Source organism: Argopecten irradians, chromosome 7 (genome assembly GCF_041381155.1).
Source record: "Argopecten irradians isolate NY chromosome 7, Ai_NY, whole genome shotgun sequence".
Lineage (NCBI taxonomy): Eukaryota > Metazoa > Mollusca > Bivalvia > Pectinida > Pectinidae > Argopecten > Argopecten irradians.
The window spans coordinates 41739775-41762201 of NC_091140.1; the positions used below are offsets into that span (position 1 = coordinate 41739775).

The 22427-nt window shown below is 35.6% G+C and overlaps 1 protein-coding gene across 1 annotated transcript in view; it reads right to left on the minus strand.

Moving 5' to 3' along the window:
* Positions 1-22427, minus strand: part of LOC138328476 (protein dachsous-like) — an 82999-nt gene that overhangs the window by 4895 nt on the left and 55677 nt on the right. Inside the window, exons 2-17 of the mRNA XM_069275298.1 lie at positions 12013-12196; positions 11172-11408; positions 8701-8946; positions 8277-8446; positions 6545-7637; positions 5274-6281; positions 4752-4994; positions 4399-4533; positions 3847-4056; positions 3341-3704; positions 2756-3150; positions 2296-2505; positions 1781-1992; positions 1146-1431; positions 666-856; positions 225-320 (exon numbers count right to left, since the gene is read on the minus strand). Coding sequence (XP_069131399.1) covers positions 225-320; positions 666-856; positions 1146-1431; positions 1781-1992; positions 2296-2505; positions 2756-3150; positions 3341-3704; positions 3847-4056; positions 4399-4533; positions 4752-4994; positions 5274-6281; positions 6545-7637; positions 8277-8446; positions 8701-8946; positions 11172-11408; positions 12013-12196 — 5280 coding nt within the window. The remainder of the gene's footprint in view (positions 1-224; positions 321-665; positions 857-1145; positions 1432-1780; positions 1993-2295; positions 2506-2755; positions 3151-3340; positions 3705-3846; positions 4057-4398; positions 4534-4751; positions 4995-5273; positions 6282-6544; positions 7638-8276; positions 8447-8700; positions 8947-11171; positions 11409-12012; positions 12197-22427) is intronic.

The window sequence follows — 22427 nt, forward strand, 5'->3', positions numbered from 1 at the left end:
CAAAGATATGTCAAAGTTTTAATCCTCCATCTTCAGATGTACAAATCTGCTAATAAAATTGATTTGCAACAATTTCTTTGGAAGATTTTTCATCATAAATAATATCCACAATCTGACTATTTTCTGTTATAACACACTTTAAGTTTGTCTAACAGCCATTCATTGGAGTGGTTTAACAGAACTTAACACAACAAGCCACATTAGTCATCAGGTACTTTCCTTACCTGATAACTAGACTGTACAAACATGGGTGAGTTGTCATTGACGTCCATAATGTACAGGTTTATCTTTGTCGGGACCGTCTTGTTCCCATCTGTCACCTGCAGTGAAAAGAATAATGCAGTCAGATATCATATCAAACTCAAATAACTACCGAAAAAAAGTGAACATAAGGTTTGTATGAGGTAATGTATAACATGGAAAAAGTGGTCCGTTTTTCTTTAAAGTTAGAAGATATCCCATATTATCTAAGTGAGAAACTTTCCTGGTTTCAGAGAGGAGTGCTGTAATTGAATATCGGACACCTTAACAATTTTGTACTTGGCCCTTGTGAAAGTGAAAGTAAATTTGAGTTATAAATAGAATTAGTAATATCCGTAAGACATATCCATATGAACCCTAGACAAGACAGGATTTGAAATGACATGAAAAAGCCTTGTATTTACCTGGAGTCCTACAACATAGTGGTTAGTCCCCTCGTGGTCGACAGGTCTAGCTAATACAACGTCGCCGGTGAACTTGTTGATTGCAAAACGTCCCTCCTGATTACTATCGTGGGTGAAGTCGTAGAGGAGAGGAGGGAACGTATCACGATCATTGGCTGTTACCCTCATGATCTGAGAGCCGACGGCAGTAGCTGATGACAAACAAATTATCATTTTAAATGCAAATCATTTATTTTACATCAAAATGTTTTGCAGTTTTCTCATTTTTATATCTTATGTAAGTTGAAATTAAAACAAATGGAAAAAATTCACACAAAAACCAAACCTCCTTTAAACTGGTATAAAAGTATACTTTAGGAGAAAATAAAAAAATTGACAAGGGAGGCTAACAAGATCCATTCGTTATAAAGACAATCTAATATTCAAATCACAAAATTAATCCCCATTATAACTGACACACAGACGCCTAATAGAGCTTACTTTCTGTAATATTTTCATCGCGTGGTGGTGGAAACTTCGGACTCTGGTCATTTACATCTACAACATTGATTGTGACGACACATGTCCCAGTCTTAGTAGCGGTCAGAGCCCTGTCAACGGCCTCTATCTCCAGATGGTACTTTTGGACAATCTCAAAGTCGAGCGGGAGGTGGGTCGTGATGTGTCCGCTGTCGTTGATGACAAACACAACATCCTGGTCGTTTGTCTGTAGGATGCTGTATGATATCATGCCGTTCACAGAGCTATCTAGATCTGTCGCTATCACCTGTTTACAATAACACAATGTAAATTTTCAGTGATATATTACCGAGATTTATTGACTTCATATCACAGTCTGTGAGAATTTACTATGTAAGCAGCTTATTATACATTACATAAGTTTCAGCACAATATTTATTTGATACCATAGATTTTATTTTGTGTGTTTTTTTTTAAATATTGATATAATTTTGTTGTGAAGAGACTCTTTCATAACAAGATGGCGATGAACAAAAACCTACAAAAATGGAGGATAACTTTGAAATAATTATTTTGGAATCTGTCCAATAAGGGGAGGTAATTTGTGAAATAGTCAATAAAGGGAGAGTTTTACTTCCGATAATTAATGTCTGTACCTGAGAAACAGTGGTTCCAATAGGAACATCTTCTCTGATGAATGTGAAATAAGGATCCTGAGCGAACTGCGGAGCGTTGTCATTCATATCTAGGACAGCTATCTCCACCAAGCTATAACCGACGAGGTCACCATTCCTGGCCGAGACGAGCAGCTGGATTTTCTCATACATCTCGTAATCCAACTTCTCATTGTTATTGACTCTAATTTCACCTGAAAAACAAAAATGAGGCAGAAATTAATTAACAAGGTAGATTTAAATCTAGTTGGGTACTTCTGCTAGAAATTCATTATTAATTCAATCTTTATTGTTAAAATGAAATTGAACTGAACTGACAACGATGAAACTATTATCTAACCAAAGAATGACTAAATTTGTTTCAGACCGATCTTCTACATAGTCAGATGTCAGATAAGGCAGGTTATATCATAATTCTGGCCACAGTACCTATCTCGTTAGTGCTAATTAACTTACCTGAGCTTGAAATTGAGAAGCGTTTGTGCTGATTAACTTACCTGAGCTTGAAATGGAGAATATATTGTCGTTGTTTCCCTCCACAAAGGAATACTGGATACTCCCCTGTAGGGATCCTTCCATCACCTGTGCAGTTACTGTGGTTACTACCGTTCCAGTGTTGGAGTTCTCTTCAAGCTGTGCGTAGTATGTATCCTGTGTGAACTTGAGATGTGCATGTCTCTCATTTCCAACCTTTATTTGTACAACAGCTGAAAAATAATATAATCATTAGACTTTATACATTTAATATGCAAATGACTTATTTCACAAATTCATTCAAAGTAAGAAATTTAATACCTTGTTTTCACAAAGACATAATATTCCCATCATGTACCTCCCCCAAGTAGTGTGATGCTTAAAAGGCTACAGAGTGCAGTTTTAAATGTTTCATTTCATGACAAGGCTATAATTATTTCACTTAAATTCTTTCCAATGTAGACATGTTTAAGTCAGACTTACTTGTTGTTGTCCTGGAGGGTGATCCTAAATCTTTAGCCATCACATGTAGGTAATGATATCCTTTGGATTCTGTTGTGAATTGTCTTGTGTAAATATCACCGTTATTGTCTATCCGAAAAGCTCGTAACGATCGATCTCCGGAGCTGGTACTGAGGCTGTAGCTGATCTGGTCTAGGTCACGGTCAGTGGCCATAACCCTGATCACCCGCCTGTCTGCCGTCGCATCAAAGCTGATATTGGCGATGTACGGAACATTCTGGAAGATTGGTGAGTTGTCGTTAACATTGTCCAGAGTAACTTCCACTGTAGCAGTTGTACTCTTCCTGTTGTACTGACTGTTGTCCTCGGCAACCAGCTTAAAGATGTACCTCGACTTTTTCTCATGATCAAAATGCCTGCAAGACAAAATTATAAACCTTAAAATCAAAATTATCAAAAAAATTTCAAATATATTTTTTAATCAGGTTGTGACATATGACAGTATGAGGGGAAGGAACATGTGTAAATTATCCATAATGGTCGAGCATAACAATATAGTAAACAAGTCTAAAATTATCTTCTGTAGATTGCAATCAGGATACTTACCTGGCCGTCGTAATGTTTCCTGTAACACTGTCCACCTTAAACATGCCGTCTGTGTCGTTTCCCAGTGAGTATGTGATACGTCCATTTCCGTTCTCGTCGCGGTCAGTAGCAGACACGAGTCTGACCATCGTGCCGATCTCGACATCCTCACTGATGCGCTTCGTGTACTTATCCTGTATAAATGTTGGAGCGTTATCGTTCTCGTCCAGTACGGTGATGTGAATGAGCATTGTCCTGGAGTTTAGTCCACCGTCCTGGGCCTGGATGGTCAAGTTATACTCGGATCGTTCCTCACGATCAAGGTATGTACAGGACAGCTGACCAGTGACTCGGTCAATACTGAAGTGGTCACCAAGATTACCATCTGGAACAAAAATAAATCTTAATTAAATATTTGTAACAAGGATAACAACTTTTTTCCCACCTGAAATCAGATTTAAACATTAAATTTTTTTTCTATATTTTGTCCTTTGTCAATATCTGTTAACATGACCATGAACTTGTACCTGTAATTGTGTAAGAGATTTCTCCGTTCCTGCCCTCGTCCAGATCCTGGGCGCGGACCGTGTAGAATGCCACAAGGTCAATGTTCTCTGGAATCCTCAGCTCTAACACACTTTGTTGAAACTGTGGCACGTGGTCATTGACATCTGTCACCTTGACAACCACCTTTGTGGTATCGTACAGCATAGGGTTACCATTGTCAAACACAAAAGCTGTAAGGAAAAATAATTAAACATTGGTAAATCTACAAAATGTAGTTTTCGAGCTATTTTTTCTTATTTGTTATCCGTTCTAGGGACCAGGAATTGACTTCGACTCAACCCAGTCAATCATCTTAAAATACAAACACAAAGAAGGAAAAAAAACGGGACTTCAAAATTAATTTGACTCAACCGGAATTTCGACTCAAGCGATTTTGAGATAATGAGTTTCGACTGTAATTAGAGTATACAAAATCATTAAATTGGCTGTATTTTGGTATATCACTTCACTAATGTAATACACAATATATTTTCAATCATACTGCAATTAAGAATTTTATGCTGATGAATTACCTGTAAACTCGTAAGAGCTCTGTTCTTCCCTATCCAGTATAGTGGTGACTGTAAGAGCGCCGGTCTGGGAGTCGATGGCAAACTTCCCTCCAGCAGTGCCTGGAGGTAACATGTACGTTATCTGTTGGTTATCACCTGAAAAATACAAACATTTCACACTTGAAATATTTACATTCAAATACAAAACTTGGATCATTACCACAAAATTAGACAATTTTCCCAGAGGTGAAGTTTTTGAAATATGACATGAAAATGAAAGAATTTTGATTTGTTAATTATAGATCGAACATATTTTTAAAAATGAAAAAAAATATCTCTACTTCACAAATCTGTCTATATTACCCAATACATACCTAGATCAGAATCAGTTGCTGTCAAGGCGATGAGGAAGTCACCTGGGCTGTTGTTCTCAATGATATCAACATTGTACACCCTCTTGGAGAAGAAAGTGGGCGGGTTGTCGTTAACATTGTCCACCAAAATGGTCAGCTCCAAGAAGGATGTATGTTGTGGCATCCCGCGGTCCGTCGCACTGACGTTCAGGGCGTAACTGGCTTTAGTCTCTCTGTCCAGCTCATTGCCGATCGACAGTATCCCTGGAAAAACATAAAAATGTAAAATATCGGCCATTTTAAATTGAGTTACCTCCCCTTACCCATTTCCAGTACGACTGTCATTTATAATATCACACAACGATCTTGTGTGGTTTAAAAATAATTAATTTGAAATTTGCCTACAGTAGCTTAAAACCCACAAATATCACAAATGATGTGAAATGGAACCAGAATGGTTTTAGTTTTATTATTGAATATGTTTATATTTTTTAAAATCATCATCTTTTACATCACAATGCTTTTGATATAACCCTCACTAACCTGTGTTAGAATCCAGAGTAAACTTGGCTCCATCATTTCCAGTCACGATCTTGTAGGACACAACACCATTACCACTGTTCTCTACATTGTCATCCAGGTCTACCGCAAAAAGTTTTACGATGGTATAACCGACGGGCATGTTCTCCAGGACATGTATGGGGGGATAACTCCCAAACTTTGGTGCATTATCATTCTCATCCTCGATGTTTATGACAACCAGAACAGTTGAGTGAAGACGATCCGTTGAGACCGGAGAGTTGTCTTCTGCTTGTACCAACAGGGTGACGGTTTTTGTCTGCTCGTAATCAATCATGGATTTAATTCTCAACGCTCCTGTCTGAGCGTCAAGGCTTAAAAAACCAGAGTCTGGTTCCTGATTCTGAATTGAGTATGTAATAGAGCCGTTGACACCGGAATCCAGATCTGTTGCCGAGAAGATGTAAACAATCTGTCCAATAGGCTGGTTTTCAGGTTTGGACAAAATAATTGGGTTTCTTTCGAACAATGGTGGATTATCGTTAACGTCAAGGACGTTTATATTGACCTTGATGGTGCTAGTTTGTGGGAAGACGAGACTTTCATCGATGGCATGAACACCGATAGTGTGCCATGACGACACCTCGTAATCAATATCCCGAATACAATATATGTCTCCGTTGGATTTGTTCACAGAAAATAATTCGAAATCATTACCAGCAAATATGAAGTAGGAAACTTTTGAGTTGTCGGTAGGGTGAAGTTTGATTCTATCGACAATTGAACCCACTCTAGTGTTCTCAACAACATCTACTGTCATATTTTGGTCCTCGTTAATGTCGCCTTCGTTTATGTCATTTAGGACACTGATGGTGATGATAACTGACGATGATTTCTGTGGAGTTCCATAATCCACTGCTACGACAACTACACTGTACTCAGTGTTTCTCTCGTAGTCTAATACCTCAGCAGTTGTTATCCAGCCTGATTTGGGATCTAACTCAAAATGTTTCAATGATAATGCATTTGAACCTGTGGAAATATAAAAGAAACAATTTTTGAAAGATTTCCTCCTTACAATCAGTACCTACACTACTACATCAAGTTGAGAAAAACATAAGGATAACCAAAATACAATGTAGTTAACAATAAAGAAATTTCTCCAATTCAATTTAGAATTTTTTCAAAACCAATTTCAATATTATCATTTTTACTAAATGTCTACAAAAATACAGTATGCAAAAAGATACTAATCTTTACTTTATCTTCACTTGGCGAATTTTCCTTACAATTACCTTGTTCATCAAAATAGTAAGAAACTGTTCCATTCTCCTCGTTGTCCGGATCTTGTGCGCTGACTTTGAGGACATCAGTGCCTTTGGGTTGATTCTCCATGACTGAGCCACGGTTATCCGATGTAAACTGTGGGGTGTTGTCGTTGATATCAAGTAACACAATTCTGACTGTTGTAGTATCGCTGCGAGATGGAGTTCCGAAATCCCGAACCATCACATCCATGGTGTACGTGCTCTGTGCCTCGCGATCCATGGCGACAGAGGTACTGATTTCACCGTTATAGATGTTGATGATGAAATCACTTTGCTGGACTACAAAGGCATATTCTAGCCTGGCGTTGTCATTGATGTCCTGATCTGTGGCCGACACGGAGCCAACCACAGTTCTAGACGCAATATCCTCTGACACAGCGAAAATGTAAAGATTGTCCGAGAACTCTGGGTCGTTGTCGTTTGCGTCTGTGACAAGGATTCGTACAGTGGCTGTAGCTGTTAGCTGTGAAGGTTTTCCGTTGTCCTTAGCAATGACATACAACTGGTACAGATGTTGTACCTCTCGATCCAAAGGCTTTTTTAGGTACATGTGACCATTGTTTGGCCAGATTCCAAACAGATCGCTCACCTCCTGAAGGGAATAAGTAATCTGATCCATGTCTCGGTCACTTGCCTGCACTTCTAAAAACGTGGAACTTAGCGACAAATCTTCCGCTACATTCACTTCATAGAATGTCTTCAAAAATGATGGTGGGTTATCATTTTTGTTGGTTACGTACACATTCAAGTTCGTAGTGGTGCTTTGGGGTGGGTCACCCAGATCACGAGCCGATATGACTAGAGTGTAAAATTTGATATCTTCGTAGTCTAATGATTTCTGAAGCCGAATTTCTCCCGTGACTTGGTCGATGATGAATGTTGAGTCACGATTCTCGACCAGGCTGTAACGTACAGTGCCATTTTGACCGCTGTCCTTGTCCGTGGCAATGACCTTGTAGAGAACTTCGGCCATGTCCTCATCCTCCCATACGTGAATGTCAACATCTTGTGTGAAGAACTCTGGAGCATTGTCGTTGATGTCCTCCACAGATATATTCACCTGTATAAGTCAAACATATAAGTGATTAAGATTTCAAAGTAATATTTGGTTATGTTTTTTATTGGAAATTCACTATTTTAATACAATGTATATTTAACTCATTCTCCCCTGAAATTTCATAATGGACTGGTCTAGTCTTTGATTTAGAATAGTCTATCTTCAGGGGTGAATCAGTTAAACATCAACATAGTTTTAATGCATTGATCATCAAATCATTCAACATGTTTCACTAACCTAGGTATTTCTAATATACTAAACATAATTTCATAATTTCTTATTTAAAGTGAATAGTCGGCAAGGATGGCTAAAGTCGTAAAAATGGTGTGAATGTATCCAGTTAATTTCTTATGAAATGGAAAAATAAAATCTCTCGTCAAAATCTGTCTGCGTACGAAGAAATTAATTTAAAGTATGGAATTCTAAAACGTCCTCGCGCCTCACTATGTCCGTGGTTACATTTCCACACAGCCTTGCTTTCAATGCTTTCAACTTTTCTTTACTTTAATGGTCAGAACTGGGAAACTAAGCAGAACTTCGTCGTATTAATATGTGAGAATTTTGGAAGGCCAATGAACGCATTTAGACTGGTTTTCTTTGCCCGACTATTCACTTTAAATTTGAGTATGGATTCTAACAAACCTGAGTTTTTCCAAATACAGGTGGACTGTCGGTCTCAGCCATGACGGTGATGAGGAAACTTGTCGTCTGCTCATGGTCCAGTTGATCGTCGTTGGTGAAGATTTTACCGGACAGACGGTCGATGTAGAAGTGGTTGTCAACGTCACCAGAGGATATGGAGTAGTGGATGGCTGTAAATATTGAATTGGTACGTATATATCTCATTCAAAGTACAGAATATATCAATGCAAATCATTTACCTATTTGGTACATAATCCAACATTTTAATATGTAAAATCTGTAATACATTTCAAAATCTGAATGATTTATGTATTTGAAATGCAAATTAGGACTTTATAGATAAATGGCAAAAATTAAAAAAAAAAAAATTAACAAGTATTTTCTTTAACCTTGACCTTTGACCTATGTTGACCCCTGATCTTACCTTGACCACTGCTTGGTGTGACCGTAGCCAAAACTTGTCCGACCAATGTTGATTGGTCAGCTTTCTCTGGTACAGAAAAGCTGTAGGTTGCACGTTCAAATGATGGACGTGGGGAGCCATTTCCCATGACGCTAATGTAGACTGTAGCAGCCTGGACTGAAGCAAGACCGCCGCCATCATAGGCTTCTACTTCTACAACATAGACCTTCTCCTCCAACGGGAGACTGGCTGACAGTGAGATCAAACCTGAAAGAGAAACAGAATCTTATACTGATGACATCAGATATTATATACAATGTATTCAATATCAGGGTGCTGTACCTGTAGAATGGGCATCCAAAAATATGGTATCAAGCATTTAACACTTCTGATTAAAGTCAAACGTTGTTAAATTTTCAATAAACAAAATCATGGTTACAGCAATTTAATTATGAAAGTTTTAGTAGGGACGAATAAAACACTTTCATTTTTTTTTTTTTTTTTTTTTTTTTTGTTAAGTTAACATGGCTTGACAATATAGTTACATAAACTTCTGACCTAAATCACAGAAACCCATTTCCCTAAATATATCATTATAAGTAATCCTTGTAATTAAGATTAAAGATATATTGAATTCAGCAATTCAGAATGCATCTTTATTCTATACATTTATTTCTATTTCTGATTCTAATCAGAAAATCTTAAAGCAGCAGCAGAACATGTCTAAGATCTGTCCCTCAGAATAAATTAATCTCCCCAATAGTAAATCACCGATCCTGATTTAATCTTATTAATGATAATCCCCATTGATTATGACTCCAGACACATTTTATCTCTACACGACACCCTGTTGGTCGTTATCACTAGCATTTATCATCATATCTATCCATCTTCACTAATCTGAATCCTTATTACTGCGACATTCAATATTCTATTTATAATTTCGAATGACCTTGCCAGTTATGACCTTTATTAATTTTCACTAGACGTGGTGTTAAGTATATCATCGCCTACAGCAATTAAGTTGAATGACATCTGTGGACATATGTACACTAGCTGGCTAACTGTGAAATAATCTAGTAACATTACAACTCATCCAACACATCTTGTATTTCTCCACTGCCTCTATCTTACTATCGCATTTCTACGACCTTGGGAGATAAAATCTGACGCCTCAACATGTTACATGATATTACAACACCAGTGTTTTTTACTCCCTTGATATGTACAACATGCCTATACAGCAGACATGACGGATTATCAGCGATGGCCAACTTCCAAATTTTCTAATCCAGTAGAGAATGTGGACAGAATGGGCGATGGAAACTGGCAGAGAATGACAGTCAAATACCAGACACAAAGTTACATATAAATTCTGCAACATGATACCTGGTTATATTAACTCTTTTACTGTAAGTTAAATGGTAAAACCTCTAAAAATACATCCATAGAATATTGATGTACAATTCTGAATTATCTCCCCTTTTGTTTTTGGTAACGTATTCAAGCCAAGGTTCAGGTGTACTAGAGGCAATATCAGTTTTGTTCTGGACATTTTGACTATATACATTAGAAGGGACGTTGTAAGATTTTATATGAGGGCTAAATAATATATATCTCAATCCCTTCCTTATCTTTATCATCTTCATTTCCCGTAAAAGGTTTTCAAAATTAATCCAGAAATCATTTCTTATCTTTAACAGCCGTGTAACCTTATCCAACAGTAAGCCATCTTAATCCCTATATAGCAGCTTATCAAACACCTGGACTGACTGACCAGTTCACCAGCAGACCGTGGTTTGGAAACCTTCCATCCCTCAATGATCTAAATGGGTCTAATCCCTTTCAAGAGTGGTTAATCCCATTATGGTTAAATAGGGGTGTGTTATGTTTTGGTGTGTTGGTCAGTTCAGGCGTAACAACTATGACAGGTGAATGGCGGTGGTCAGTATTACGATATAGACGATAGGCTGAAGTGGTCTGAATTTTACGTAAATCCAAGTGACACCTCAATACCATGCTAACATCAAGTCTTCGTTTTACAAATAACTCAAGAAGTCAAGGCTGCCCTTTGGATATTTGTTATTTCTGCTTATTATAAAACAAGATTGAAGAAAGGTTATCTAAAATTTGTTAAATAATTCTATAACTAATCACCTCCTTCAAAATGTTTTATTAAGTAATTCTAACTTTGTAATTCCTTCCCTCAAAATGTTTTATATCGATTCGAGAAGCTCACTTGAAGCAATTCTGATGCCTCATACGGGTAAATAAATATTTCAAAGTCATTTCATTTTAACATTTTATGTCATGTTGAAACTTTGATACAATCTTCCCTCTTGTGTATTAACTCTTCAAGGCTTAATTCAACTTTTTGAAAATTTTCAAAAAGTTGAATTAACCTGAAGAGGGCAACCTAACAATACATATTAAACATATATATATATTTCTTCGATTTAAGATGTCTGACAAGATTTTTTTGATGTACTAACCACTCTGGGCGTTGATGGTAAAAGCGCCACCTTGTGAGCCAGATATGATGCGATAGAACACGCGGCCGTAACTGCCACTGTCAATGTCGTGTGCCACCACAGTAACGATATCCTTACTGGGGTTTGTAGCCTCAACAAAGTCCAGATTTTGGCTGTAGTTCCGTGGGTAAAACTCCGGACGATTGTCGTTGATGTCCGTTACTGTAATCTGGACGCGAGTGTCGCCGGTCAAACCGCCTGAGAATACAACAAAAATCACTGAATGTAAAAATGCTGAAATAATTTCAAAATTAAGCATTTGGTTTGCTGCAAAAAGTTGAGTGCATCTACAGCTCTATAGAAATATTTTTATTTATGTTTTTGATAATGAAATATTTTCTAAATGCTATAGTGCTATATTGAGTGCACGTAATTTGATTTTTTTTAACCCTGCAGGGATTTAAGTTCTGTCTTTTATAACAGAACAACTAAATGCTGTTATAATGAGTTTTTTCTCACTTTAATTCAAAATGAATAATATTCTACAGGCTCTTATCGGGGCACAAAATAGAATACTTTCAATCAATGACGTTTGTTTATTAACTAATTTAAAACAAATAAAGGTTATTTATACCCTCATATTTACAGCATAATCGTTAATCTTAGTTTTCATCTCAACAGGAAACAATGGCTAATGGGTGCCATATTTCAGGAGAGGCTATCAAATTACTTATAATAATCCCTCTCTCTTGTAAGCCTTGTGGCTCTAATGAAATCTTTTTGGAGGAAAAAAATCAATTTTTCTGTCAGAGATCTGTCTCTGAAACAAAAGATGGGAATATAATTGTGATGGATAAGTTACCACTATCCACAGCGAAGACTTGGAAGGTGTAACTCTGTTGGGTTTCATAGTCCAGAGGCTGCTGAACACAGATTTGGCCGGAGGAAATCCCGAGGCTGAATTTATCATTGGTCTGGAGGGAGGAGTTGGATAGCTGATATGTCAACTGGGTGTTTCCATTACAATCTGGATCATCTGCCGACACCTGTAACATAGCAACAAAGATGTCATATTTAGTTACCATAGCAACACAAACAAACAAACATCCAAGTAACCGAAACAGAAGCAATTTAATTTTAGTTGCAGAAAAGTAAAATGCACTTTGCTGGATTCTATCTAACCACAATATAAATACTATCAATACAGTTTTCGGCTTATAGTTTTAATTATTTAAGCTGTTTTCAACACAATCTAAAAACAATAAGCCATTAAAGGGACATAACTAACACATACACATAATTAGGAACATTAAAACCCTATTACTAATTACAGTTTTATTTTCATTAGCTCTCAAAGTAGCAGCTGGGTGAATAATTAAACACATCTACAATATTGCTTCCAGTAGCATCTTTGTCATGAATACATTTAGTTTTGCTGAAGAGGTTAAAGTCATTGGTAAATGTGAACAGACATCTATTTGTCTATATTCACATCTGTGTATCACAGTAAATAAAAGTCAATGAGAACTATTTGTCTGAGCAAATATCATCAATAACTCTAATTAGTTCTACCAGGTGAAACCTATTCTCTCCCCCCCCTCCTCCCCTGACAGCTCCCCCCCCCCCCTAATTCCTTTATATATCACATTGTATGATGTATTATCACTAATGTATGGTATCCCTCCCACAAACCACCATCACTACTGTTCACCATCACCACCACCACTTTAGTACGTACCCCACATGTGGTTCACTAATTGATTACCTCCCCTTAAATGTCAGGTATGTGTCAGGGGTGAACTTTAACAGGTGTGGTATATTACCCAAACCACAGTCAATGACACACAATATATATGTCTCATACATGTTCATTAGGTCTAGTTAACACTGAAAATTAGTACAGAAGCCATTGGATGTACATGGCTGGTATTTACTAAAGATGTAAAATTAGTGTACAGGTGTTTCCACTATGTAGCAGGTTGCATATATATATATATCTTTATATATACTACTCAAAAATATTTAAGAGAATTTTCATAATGGAAGCAACTTGACATTTCTTTTTTAATGTTTTCTTTTCTTACAGCAGGATTTTCATGCCAGCCATCATGTTCACTAGAAATAATTTTTTTTTCTTGTCAGTATTATATTGGCAATTCTGTAGCATCATTATTTTTCGGTCTCATTGTCATTATTATCTTTATCTCAATCTACAGCTTCAGCAGCAGCAACTGACAAGACAGCCATTAGCTTTCATTGGTTATCACTTCCAGCCATGTAGAATTGTTATTTCAGCACCAGACCTCATCATCAGAGATAACCGAAACACATGAAGGTACTGATCCCATCTTAAAGAGGAACACTTCCAGGTGAACACTTCTGAGTACATCAGGTTCCCTCATCAACACCCAGCACTCAAAGGGTGTGAACCCTATTGGTTTCTGATAAAGGGCCAATCATTAGTCTGCAATTACAGATTGCAGTAATTTGATTGGCTAATGATTAAATCAATACCTTTATCGCTTATCTCCATCAGGTGTAGCATTGACTGCCCATTTACACAGAATAAACACAATAGCATTTCCACAACCAATCAATTATTTAGCAGACTTTTTTCTGTTGACAAATGCATGCTAAATTACATTTACAATTATTTTTCCTTTGTGATATAGTACATAGAATTTGCATATGCAGTGATGGAAAACATTAGCATAGATTACATAAGGCTAATGATTGATTACAAATGTCTGAACAGTATGTCGGGAATGTAAAAAGAAAATCTGTTTACCACATAAAATTTGATTTATATAGAACTTGATGAATTATTTTGCAAAAAAATATCTATTAATCATAATGATGTTAGGTATTTATATCACTATTAGGTAAATCAAAGAAAAAATCCTCAATAAGTTCACAATTAGGAATAATAATTATATGGAAATAAGATAAAGTACAGATATCTTTAGTGTTATTTATTATTTAGAAACCATACCAGGTATCCAATTATCAAATGTCTTTTTTTACAATTTTGTTGATTTATGAAATGCTCTTTTAACTATCTTCATTTATCGAATGTCTTAATTACAACCTGGAGACTTATTAAACCGCGAATGACTGAGATCAAACAGAACTATCCCTTGTATTATTAGTAACTTATTTTATTTGTGAACCAGGGGGGGCCTTTTAAATATAATTAACCTTGTTAATTTCTTAAAACACGTACAAATAAGATCTTCTAATATAAAGCTGGACCTCACAGAAGACACCTCGAGCGGTAACTCCTGACATTGAACTTTAACCTGTTATTACATCGTTATCGTAACAAATAAAGAATTCTCTATGTCCTGTATTATGTGACATTAACCACATACTCACGAAAAATTTCCGTTAGGAATTCCACTTCTGGGGCTTAAGAGGGACGAACACACGCAAAAGAGCTCATAGTCTCCTCTGAAGGAATTCTTTTTATCCAAATATTTCGTAATTGAGCAGACATTTTCCTCACTCTCTAATATACATTACATGTTAAATGGCATTATGGTTTTCATTAGTATAGAATAACATGCTAATTAGGCCACGTCTGAATTGACAAATTGTCTGATAAAAATCATGGCTATCCATTTTTCAGAAGGACATTTTAAAACGTCGCTGCCTTTTTTGTTTTCCTGTCATACAGTCATGCCACTTACGTTGTTGCTTTTAACCTCAATAATTTTTAAGTTTTACACCTTGAGTGAAGGAATTTCGTGCCAGTGTGTACGGGGATGTTTTCTGCTTAATGACTCAACATTATTTTAATGTACACTACGGCACCGATTATCTTGGGGCGTAAAATATATAGTCACCCACGACACGATTATCAGTAACTAGAAAATAAGCGTTTTAAAATAAACTGCACGGTACAAGTAACACTGACATTTTACCAGTCAGACTAATGTTTTCCCCTATAGATTTTACATTAACATGAGGTATATACACGTAGGCAATGGCAAATTATCAGTGGGTACATATGTATACAATTATACTAGTGAAACACCGATTTTTCATTTTGAATCTTTGGTGATAAGAATTTCTACATTCACCCCACATTGTGCAATATGTTGTTCGTTACAACAAGAGAATGTGTATTTGTAGATTTTCTGTTGACACAAAGTAAGGAAATGTTTATAAGAATTTGCACCTCTTGACTGTTTGGTACATACGTGTCGTATCATGGTTTTAGTACGGTGTGACAACATCAGTCAATATTACCCTCTTGAGAGTAAATCTGTGAACAAATAATATAAAACATTTCGGTAATTTCATTCAATTTAAAAACGGTGTACAAGAATGTTTTATCCTTTTAACATTGGCCGCGGTGGCAGAGTGGTTAAGATGTCTTAACATATTATCATAAGCCTTCAACCGCTGAGTCGTGAGTTCGAATCCCAAGCGACGCCATTGCCAGGTACTGACCGCTGGTCGGTGGTTTTTCTCTGAGTACACTGGCTTTCCTCAACCAACAAACCCTGCACGTCCTTAAATGACCCTGGCTGTTAATAGGACGTTAAACTAATAAAACCCAACCTTGTCTTTTCTACAGTAAAACTGTCATAGAGGACACCTTTGTATAAAGGACACCTGTCTATAAAGGATATTTTTGCTTTGTCCTTTTAATGTCCTCTATTGACAGGTTTGAATGTATTACAGATGTGAAACAGCACTTGCCACTTATAGTACTAGATATAAAATTTAAAGTGGTGAAATTAAATAAAGAACTAAATAATAAAAAGTGAAATCTGTACAATAGTGACACAATTTTTTAAGTACCAGCAAGACTTATGTAACTTTTGTAATTCGCAACTGTTTTCCAAAATATTTGAAATTATTGAACATTTTCTGTTTTTAAATTTTGTCCTACTGATTGTCCTACTATAATTCAGCTATAACTTGTACCTGTTCAAAACATCATCCACCATCTTTGATTTAGATTAGTAATTTAATCAAACATCTAAGGTTTTTTCCTTCAAATGTAGTAAAGCTATCAAGATCTCTGCACAATGGTGAGAAACCTTAATACCAAATCTGTGGGGACTTTTGTACTTAAACAACATGATAACACATGTAGATTATCACTTTAGTATTCTTATCTCCCTTTAATGGAACTCTCCTGAGAAAAGAACTTGCCTCATGTGCATAACTTTAAATACTGGAACTGATGTGGTAACGGATAACACAAAACTTTGAAGCAATAGATTCCCATACAACTTATCATTTCTAATGATCTTCTTGACTGAGCATTAAACACGAACCTGTCATGCCTAGCTGTTAATGCACAACTTAACATCATGTGGATTTTACATTTATGGGGAAATGAACATTTTTCTTTCTGCACAGTGCAGAGGTGTAGGCCCTTGAGAATATATTATACAAAATGCACTTACATACATGTATATTTATCTGATATTTTGGAGCCTGAATCACCTAATAATAACCACACAAAGATATTACGATCTAGTCATTGTGAAATTCACATGTTCATGAGCACAGAAAGCTAAATTAACCACAAATTTGTACATTAATGATCTCATTAGATCTAAAATGTACTTAAGGTAAATCGTTTGTTCAGGGTTCAAATTTACCCTGGCCCCACTTCCTTAATTCACTACAGGTTGTGTCTTAAACATTAGACATTAATTCTCTTGTTTACCGATTTTCCGTCTAAAAAGGCTGCATTTACCTTCTTGCAGTCTGGATAATTTGAGCGAAAATGTGCAAACTGGCGTTTAATTTGGTTGATCTGTTGCCCATTCCGCAGGAAGTTTTTTCCCCAATCAGTTTACCATTGAAGTTCTGTCTGGTTTAATGTAGCACCAAGTCGGGCAGAAAATGTGCTTGTGTTTTTCGAATTTATACATCAATACATAATTAGGGCCAGCTCAGGAGAGTATTTGAACCCTTTTATGGTCAATCAGGAATACCGTGGCTGGCACACCACTACAACTCAGAGTTGAGCACCTAACACTAATTCAATGGCTTTAAATAATTTGTAGTGATGAACTGCACGAAGACAATTAAACTGTAATTATTTGCCTTGCTGGTGGTTTAACTAGAATTTCCTCCTTAATAGGTAAACCTGTATACAGCAATCTGGCTTTTCCTCTTATTTCAAATAAAAGTTGTTATTATTTGGGGACAAAATGATAGAAACAAGGAGCGTAAATATTCATTGGAGTATTACGTTGGTTAACACATACAAATATTTATTTCAAATATCAGTTTAATTGATACTAATATATTTGCATATCTTTTCATTTCTATATGATGTAGATCTATACAAATTGTTCAGAATTGTATAAACTTTTAAACAACCTCATATGTTCTCATTGTCAAATAACAAAATATTTTACAATTTACAGAAGTGAAAATAGTGATTACATTTACATGTAAAATCAACTGAAATCCTAATCAGTTTCGTCCTTCAGCAGAGGAAAGTCTTTAAATCTTATTACAGCATCAAATTGACTGTTAAGATGGGATAATTACATCAAAAGAAACAACAGAAGAAAGCTTAATAGTGATACCCCACATGTGTTTATTATATATCCATTTAGATTACTGGCAAAGTTGTTGGATACGCTACCAAGAGTCTAAGTGTAGGAGGTTGGAGCCAGTGAGAGTTAGGCTCTATAAATTTCCTGTTACCACTATCAAATGACATTTCAGCTCCCCACACGGCATGTCTGGTATTTTTTCGGCTGAGAATACATGGAGAGGTGCTAGAAATTGTCCAAGTCAGCCATGACGGTCTGTATGGACCATTTTCTTAGTATGAAAATGGGATTGCAATGTCATGAATGTAGCCCGAAAATTGTCGACAAATTGAGGAAGAAGTGTGTGAAATTCCAGACAATAAAATAACACTGTGGTGAAAACTTGGAATCCTTCCCATATACACTTAGATACCCACATTCAACTTCTACACAAGCAAGGTTTCAAAAGAATACAAGTGCTTTAGCACTAAGTTTCAATTTTTATATATGCTTCAAAATGAACAACAAAATTCAAGAAAAAAATAATTGCTTTTCCCATTTTAAATTACTTCACAATAATAATGACTGATTTTTAAGAAAGCTTTGCTACAAGGAGACTAAAAGTGTACTAAATTGTAGTTTAACTTAACAGAAATGAGTTCGCTATTTTCATTTCTTTAGCACAATAAATCTAGCTTGTATTTTAACAAATGTGTTTTACTTTTCGCAAAGACATTTTAACAAACTGCCATATCACCTTTAATTCAATTTTGAATGATAAAACATTTCTTAATATTTGCATCTACATTGCTACATCCACCTACAACTAAAGGGAGATAATCTTACATGTCTCCGATGTCACGTTAAATGTAGAAATTGGATCGCTACCCACACGGCATTGACAATAAAATGTTTTTCATGTCATCATATTTAGCATCGTTTTCTTGAATGAAAATTAATTTTTGCAGTGTTAAGTCATTTTTACAAGTCAGACATATTCATCTCGAGTATCAATTTTTATATAACAGAATTTTCAATCATAAATTAACGTAGAAATTGTATGAAACAATACATGGTATAAGATCCCATTCTAAACTCCGGCAAAAAATGGTCTATGAAATGCAAGTCATTCGGGAAGTATCCATATTTTTTTTGTTTAATATGATTCCATAATGCCCAACAGTGGCAATAAATTAACAAAGAGGCTCTAAAAACATTAACAAATTAAAACTATTATTTATGTGTAATACTGTCATGATGGTGCAGAAACTGTATAGCATATAATAGATACAGACAATAGGGAACTGCAGACTATTTTATGATGACAATAGAACGCTAAAAGTTGTCCTCTTAGGGCACCCTCAAGCTCTCAACAGTAACTTTATTACAAATATTCTGGAGTCAGCATTACGATGCGTTTTTCAAAATATTACATTTTTTTTTTTTGTCTTAGTGTCTGATTATTTCTGCACATACTTGCTCTATATTTTCATGATGTTTCTAAAGATTGAGGAATTTGTGCATTAAATTTATTAGGGGTCATAAAAAATTTCTACTCATATGAACGTCATGACAGAAACTGTTATAATTTCTCCGACAGACACTTTTAATGATGCTCTGAACCGATTTAGGTAATGTTGTAACATCGACGATCTATAAATCGCTGAGCAGTAAAATTTTACATAATATTGATTGATTCTTTTGATGTTTAACTACGAGTATGACCTAGTTATACATCTTATAACAGTATAACCTTGTGCCTATTATTCCTATAATAATTCTTCTGTACTTTTGTTAAAAGGTTGTTCGTCACACAATACACCATATTCTTATGTTTCCAATAAAGCATAAAATCAACATTGCCATTCACAAACTAGTAATGAAAACTGGACTAAACGAGACAAAGAATCCATTGATTTGGGGATCATTTTTCACAGTACAAGTAATAAAGAAAGACAGCTTGCAGATCGCTTATGGTTCAGTTTGCTTATGTTTTGTATCATATTTATGTAGCGTTGGTTATTTTAGGTACAAATTTGATGTTGATGGAAAACATAGTACCAGGAGAAAAATCTTCAACTTACGAGCAGTATCTGGCAACTACTGAGCACCTTATTTTATTTGTGTTTATTATCCAGTTATTTCCCCTGCGGGAAGGGATGAATTGTGACTCCCTCATTTACTTTGTCAGCAAAAATAATGTTGCTTTTTAAACATTTACATGCAAAATGGTACAATCCGTACCTACCCAAGGACAGATAACTCTAGATCTCTAATATACAAATACAGAATACCTCCAAAATATTCTGAAAACCTAACCAAAGTGCAGATAAAGATAAAAGATGTTGTACAATACCATCATCCCTTTGCATGCTTTGCCCACTTCCACCAGGAATGTGGATTTTGTCCGATCTAAGATTTTCTCACCTAAATTATGTGATTTAATTACAATGGAGGCAGATTACTGAGCAACCTTGTCAGACCGTTCACATTCCGATATAAATTCCAGACAATTTAACCGTAAAATAATCAATTTCCATCACAATAACACCAACACATAATTAAGACGCAACGGTCAGGTCCCCCTTCCTGGAGGAATGATTGATTGACAGACCAGGCCCCGCCCCTTGTCACATTCAACACTTTCATTGGTCGATATATTACAGTTTTCCGTACAATCAACACCTAGATTCATTCAGCATGTTGTCCAACATCTCCCTCCTTAATGAGAATTTCTGGAGAAAATTAACCTCTTGAGAGACATAACAACCTGTTTTTAAGGCACACCTATCAGTGATCTACTAATTAACTTTAGTTTACAGGTACGCTGACATACTTCCTCATCACCTTTTTTTACTGTGTTGATCACACTCCGGTTTCTAATTGCCAATTTCCAGTAATTAAGTTTCACAAAATTAATTACCTGGTATTTTGTCACAACATTAATCAAGAAAAACAAAGAAGGGCAGTCATTCTGTCTTTGATAGATCAGCTCTGTGAGGCAAAACAGTTCTGGAGTGAAATTGGATCTTAAATTAAGATTTGGTTTGATTTGTCCTGGCAGGGTCATTTAATTTAAGGATGTACCAGGTTTAAATAGTGGAGGAAAGCCAGAGAACCCGGAGAAAAAACAGACTAGCAGTCAGCTTCTGGCAGCTGCCCACATCTTATTTGAACATAAAACCAAGAGGTTGACCAATCCAAGGGCTAAGTGGTGAAATGTCAGGACATCTTTTATATCACCACTTGGCCATAGCAACCTACCCATCTTTTATCGATCATTAACAAATGCTTAATGAAAGTGTTTTATTTCTGGTGTCTTTGTCTACATACATTGTATATATAAGATGTAAATGTATTGTACTGTTATAAATGCTGGTGTAGAGTTTAAACACTTTATTTCATCTCACCTGTAGAAGCCTTACCTGTATTTCGGTCATTTCTACCTGTATAAATCTACTTGCTATTGATCTGTAATCAATACACAGTCCAACAGTTCTAATATACCTATTAATGCATTAACATGCACGTGTTGTTAAAAGGAAGAAATGAAAACATTCCCACATGGAGAATATCGTTTACCCCGAAACTTTAAATCAATATTTGACCATCGGACTACTTCAAGAACCTATTATAACTCAAATTCTCCTAAACAAAAACATTCCTGTTCAAATGTTGAGCATTCAGCATGATATAAATGAACGGAGTATTTTTTGTGGAAGTAAGTCAATGTTATTCAAGGCCTTTGGTAGATGACGAGTATCACTCTACTATAATATACGACTCCCTGTGGGGTAAGCTTGCCCACAGATTAGGTCTCAGCCGTTTTATTTCCCCACCTTTATTTTTCTTACCTACAATTAACAAATACTCAATGTCTTTCACTGAACAGGCACTTATGTATGCTGCGTAGAGTGTACTGTAAGTGTTTATTATCGTGATTAAAATGTTTGAAAGTTAGAGCTCTTCAAAACTTATGTATTTCTTTGAATTATCTCCCCTTTGCTAAAATATCGAGACTTACATCTCCAAAATATTTTCAATTTCTAAAAATTACATTAAAACCTAAAATTTACAATTTTTTGACAGTTTGAGCTATCCATGTCCAACTTCTGTATTTTTTTAAAATTATCTCCCGTTGATTAAATCTCAACACTTCAAAACCTTCAAAGCATTCTTGACATGATATAAGTGTATAATCTTTCTATTTAGAACTAAAAGTCTTATGCTGACCTTGTTGCAATTGAAGTTAATCTGACATAAATAATTTATTTTTTCAACCCTTTATGACCCTTTATACCACATTTTATCATATCACTATCACAAAACTGTTTTATGATGATAATCTATCTTTTGTTCCCACTTATTTCAAACATAAATCCATTGAAGTGTACAGAAATTCAAAGGAGATGCCATCCTGGGTTTCCTTGCTAATGTTGCAGATTGACCAAATTAAAAGAAAATACTAGCAGGGCTCCAACAGGGCTCAGGTTTATTCCATTCATTTTTTATTGGCTTTTTTTTTTCTATCTTAAATAAATTCTAGATGGGGTGATTTCTCTTGAGATCTGTTTATTCAATCAAAATAACCCAACATCACACAACAGGAGGGAAAGATGACTTCAGTATGTCACAAACACCAAAGAAATAGTCAAGTTTTTTTGTGTGCTGGGTAATTACTGAGGCTTAACATATAATGCTAAAACTTGTAAACAGCAGACTGTATAAGTTAAGTTGACACATTGAAGATAAAATGTCAATTTGT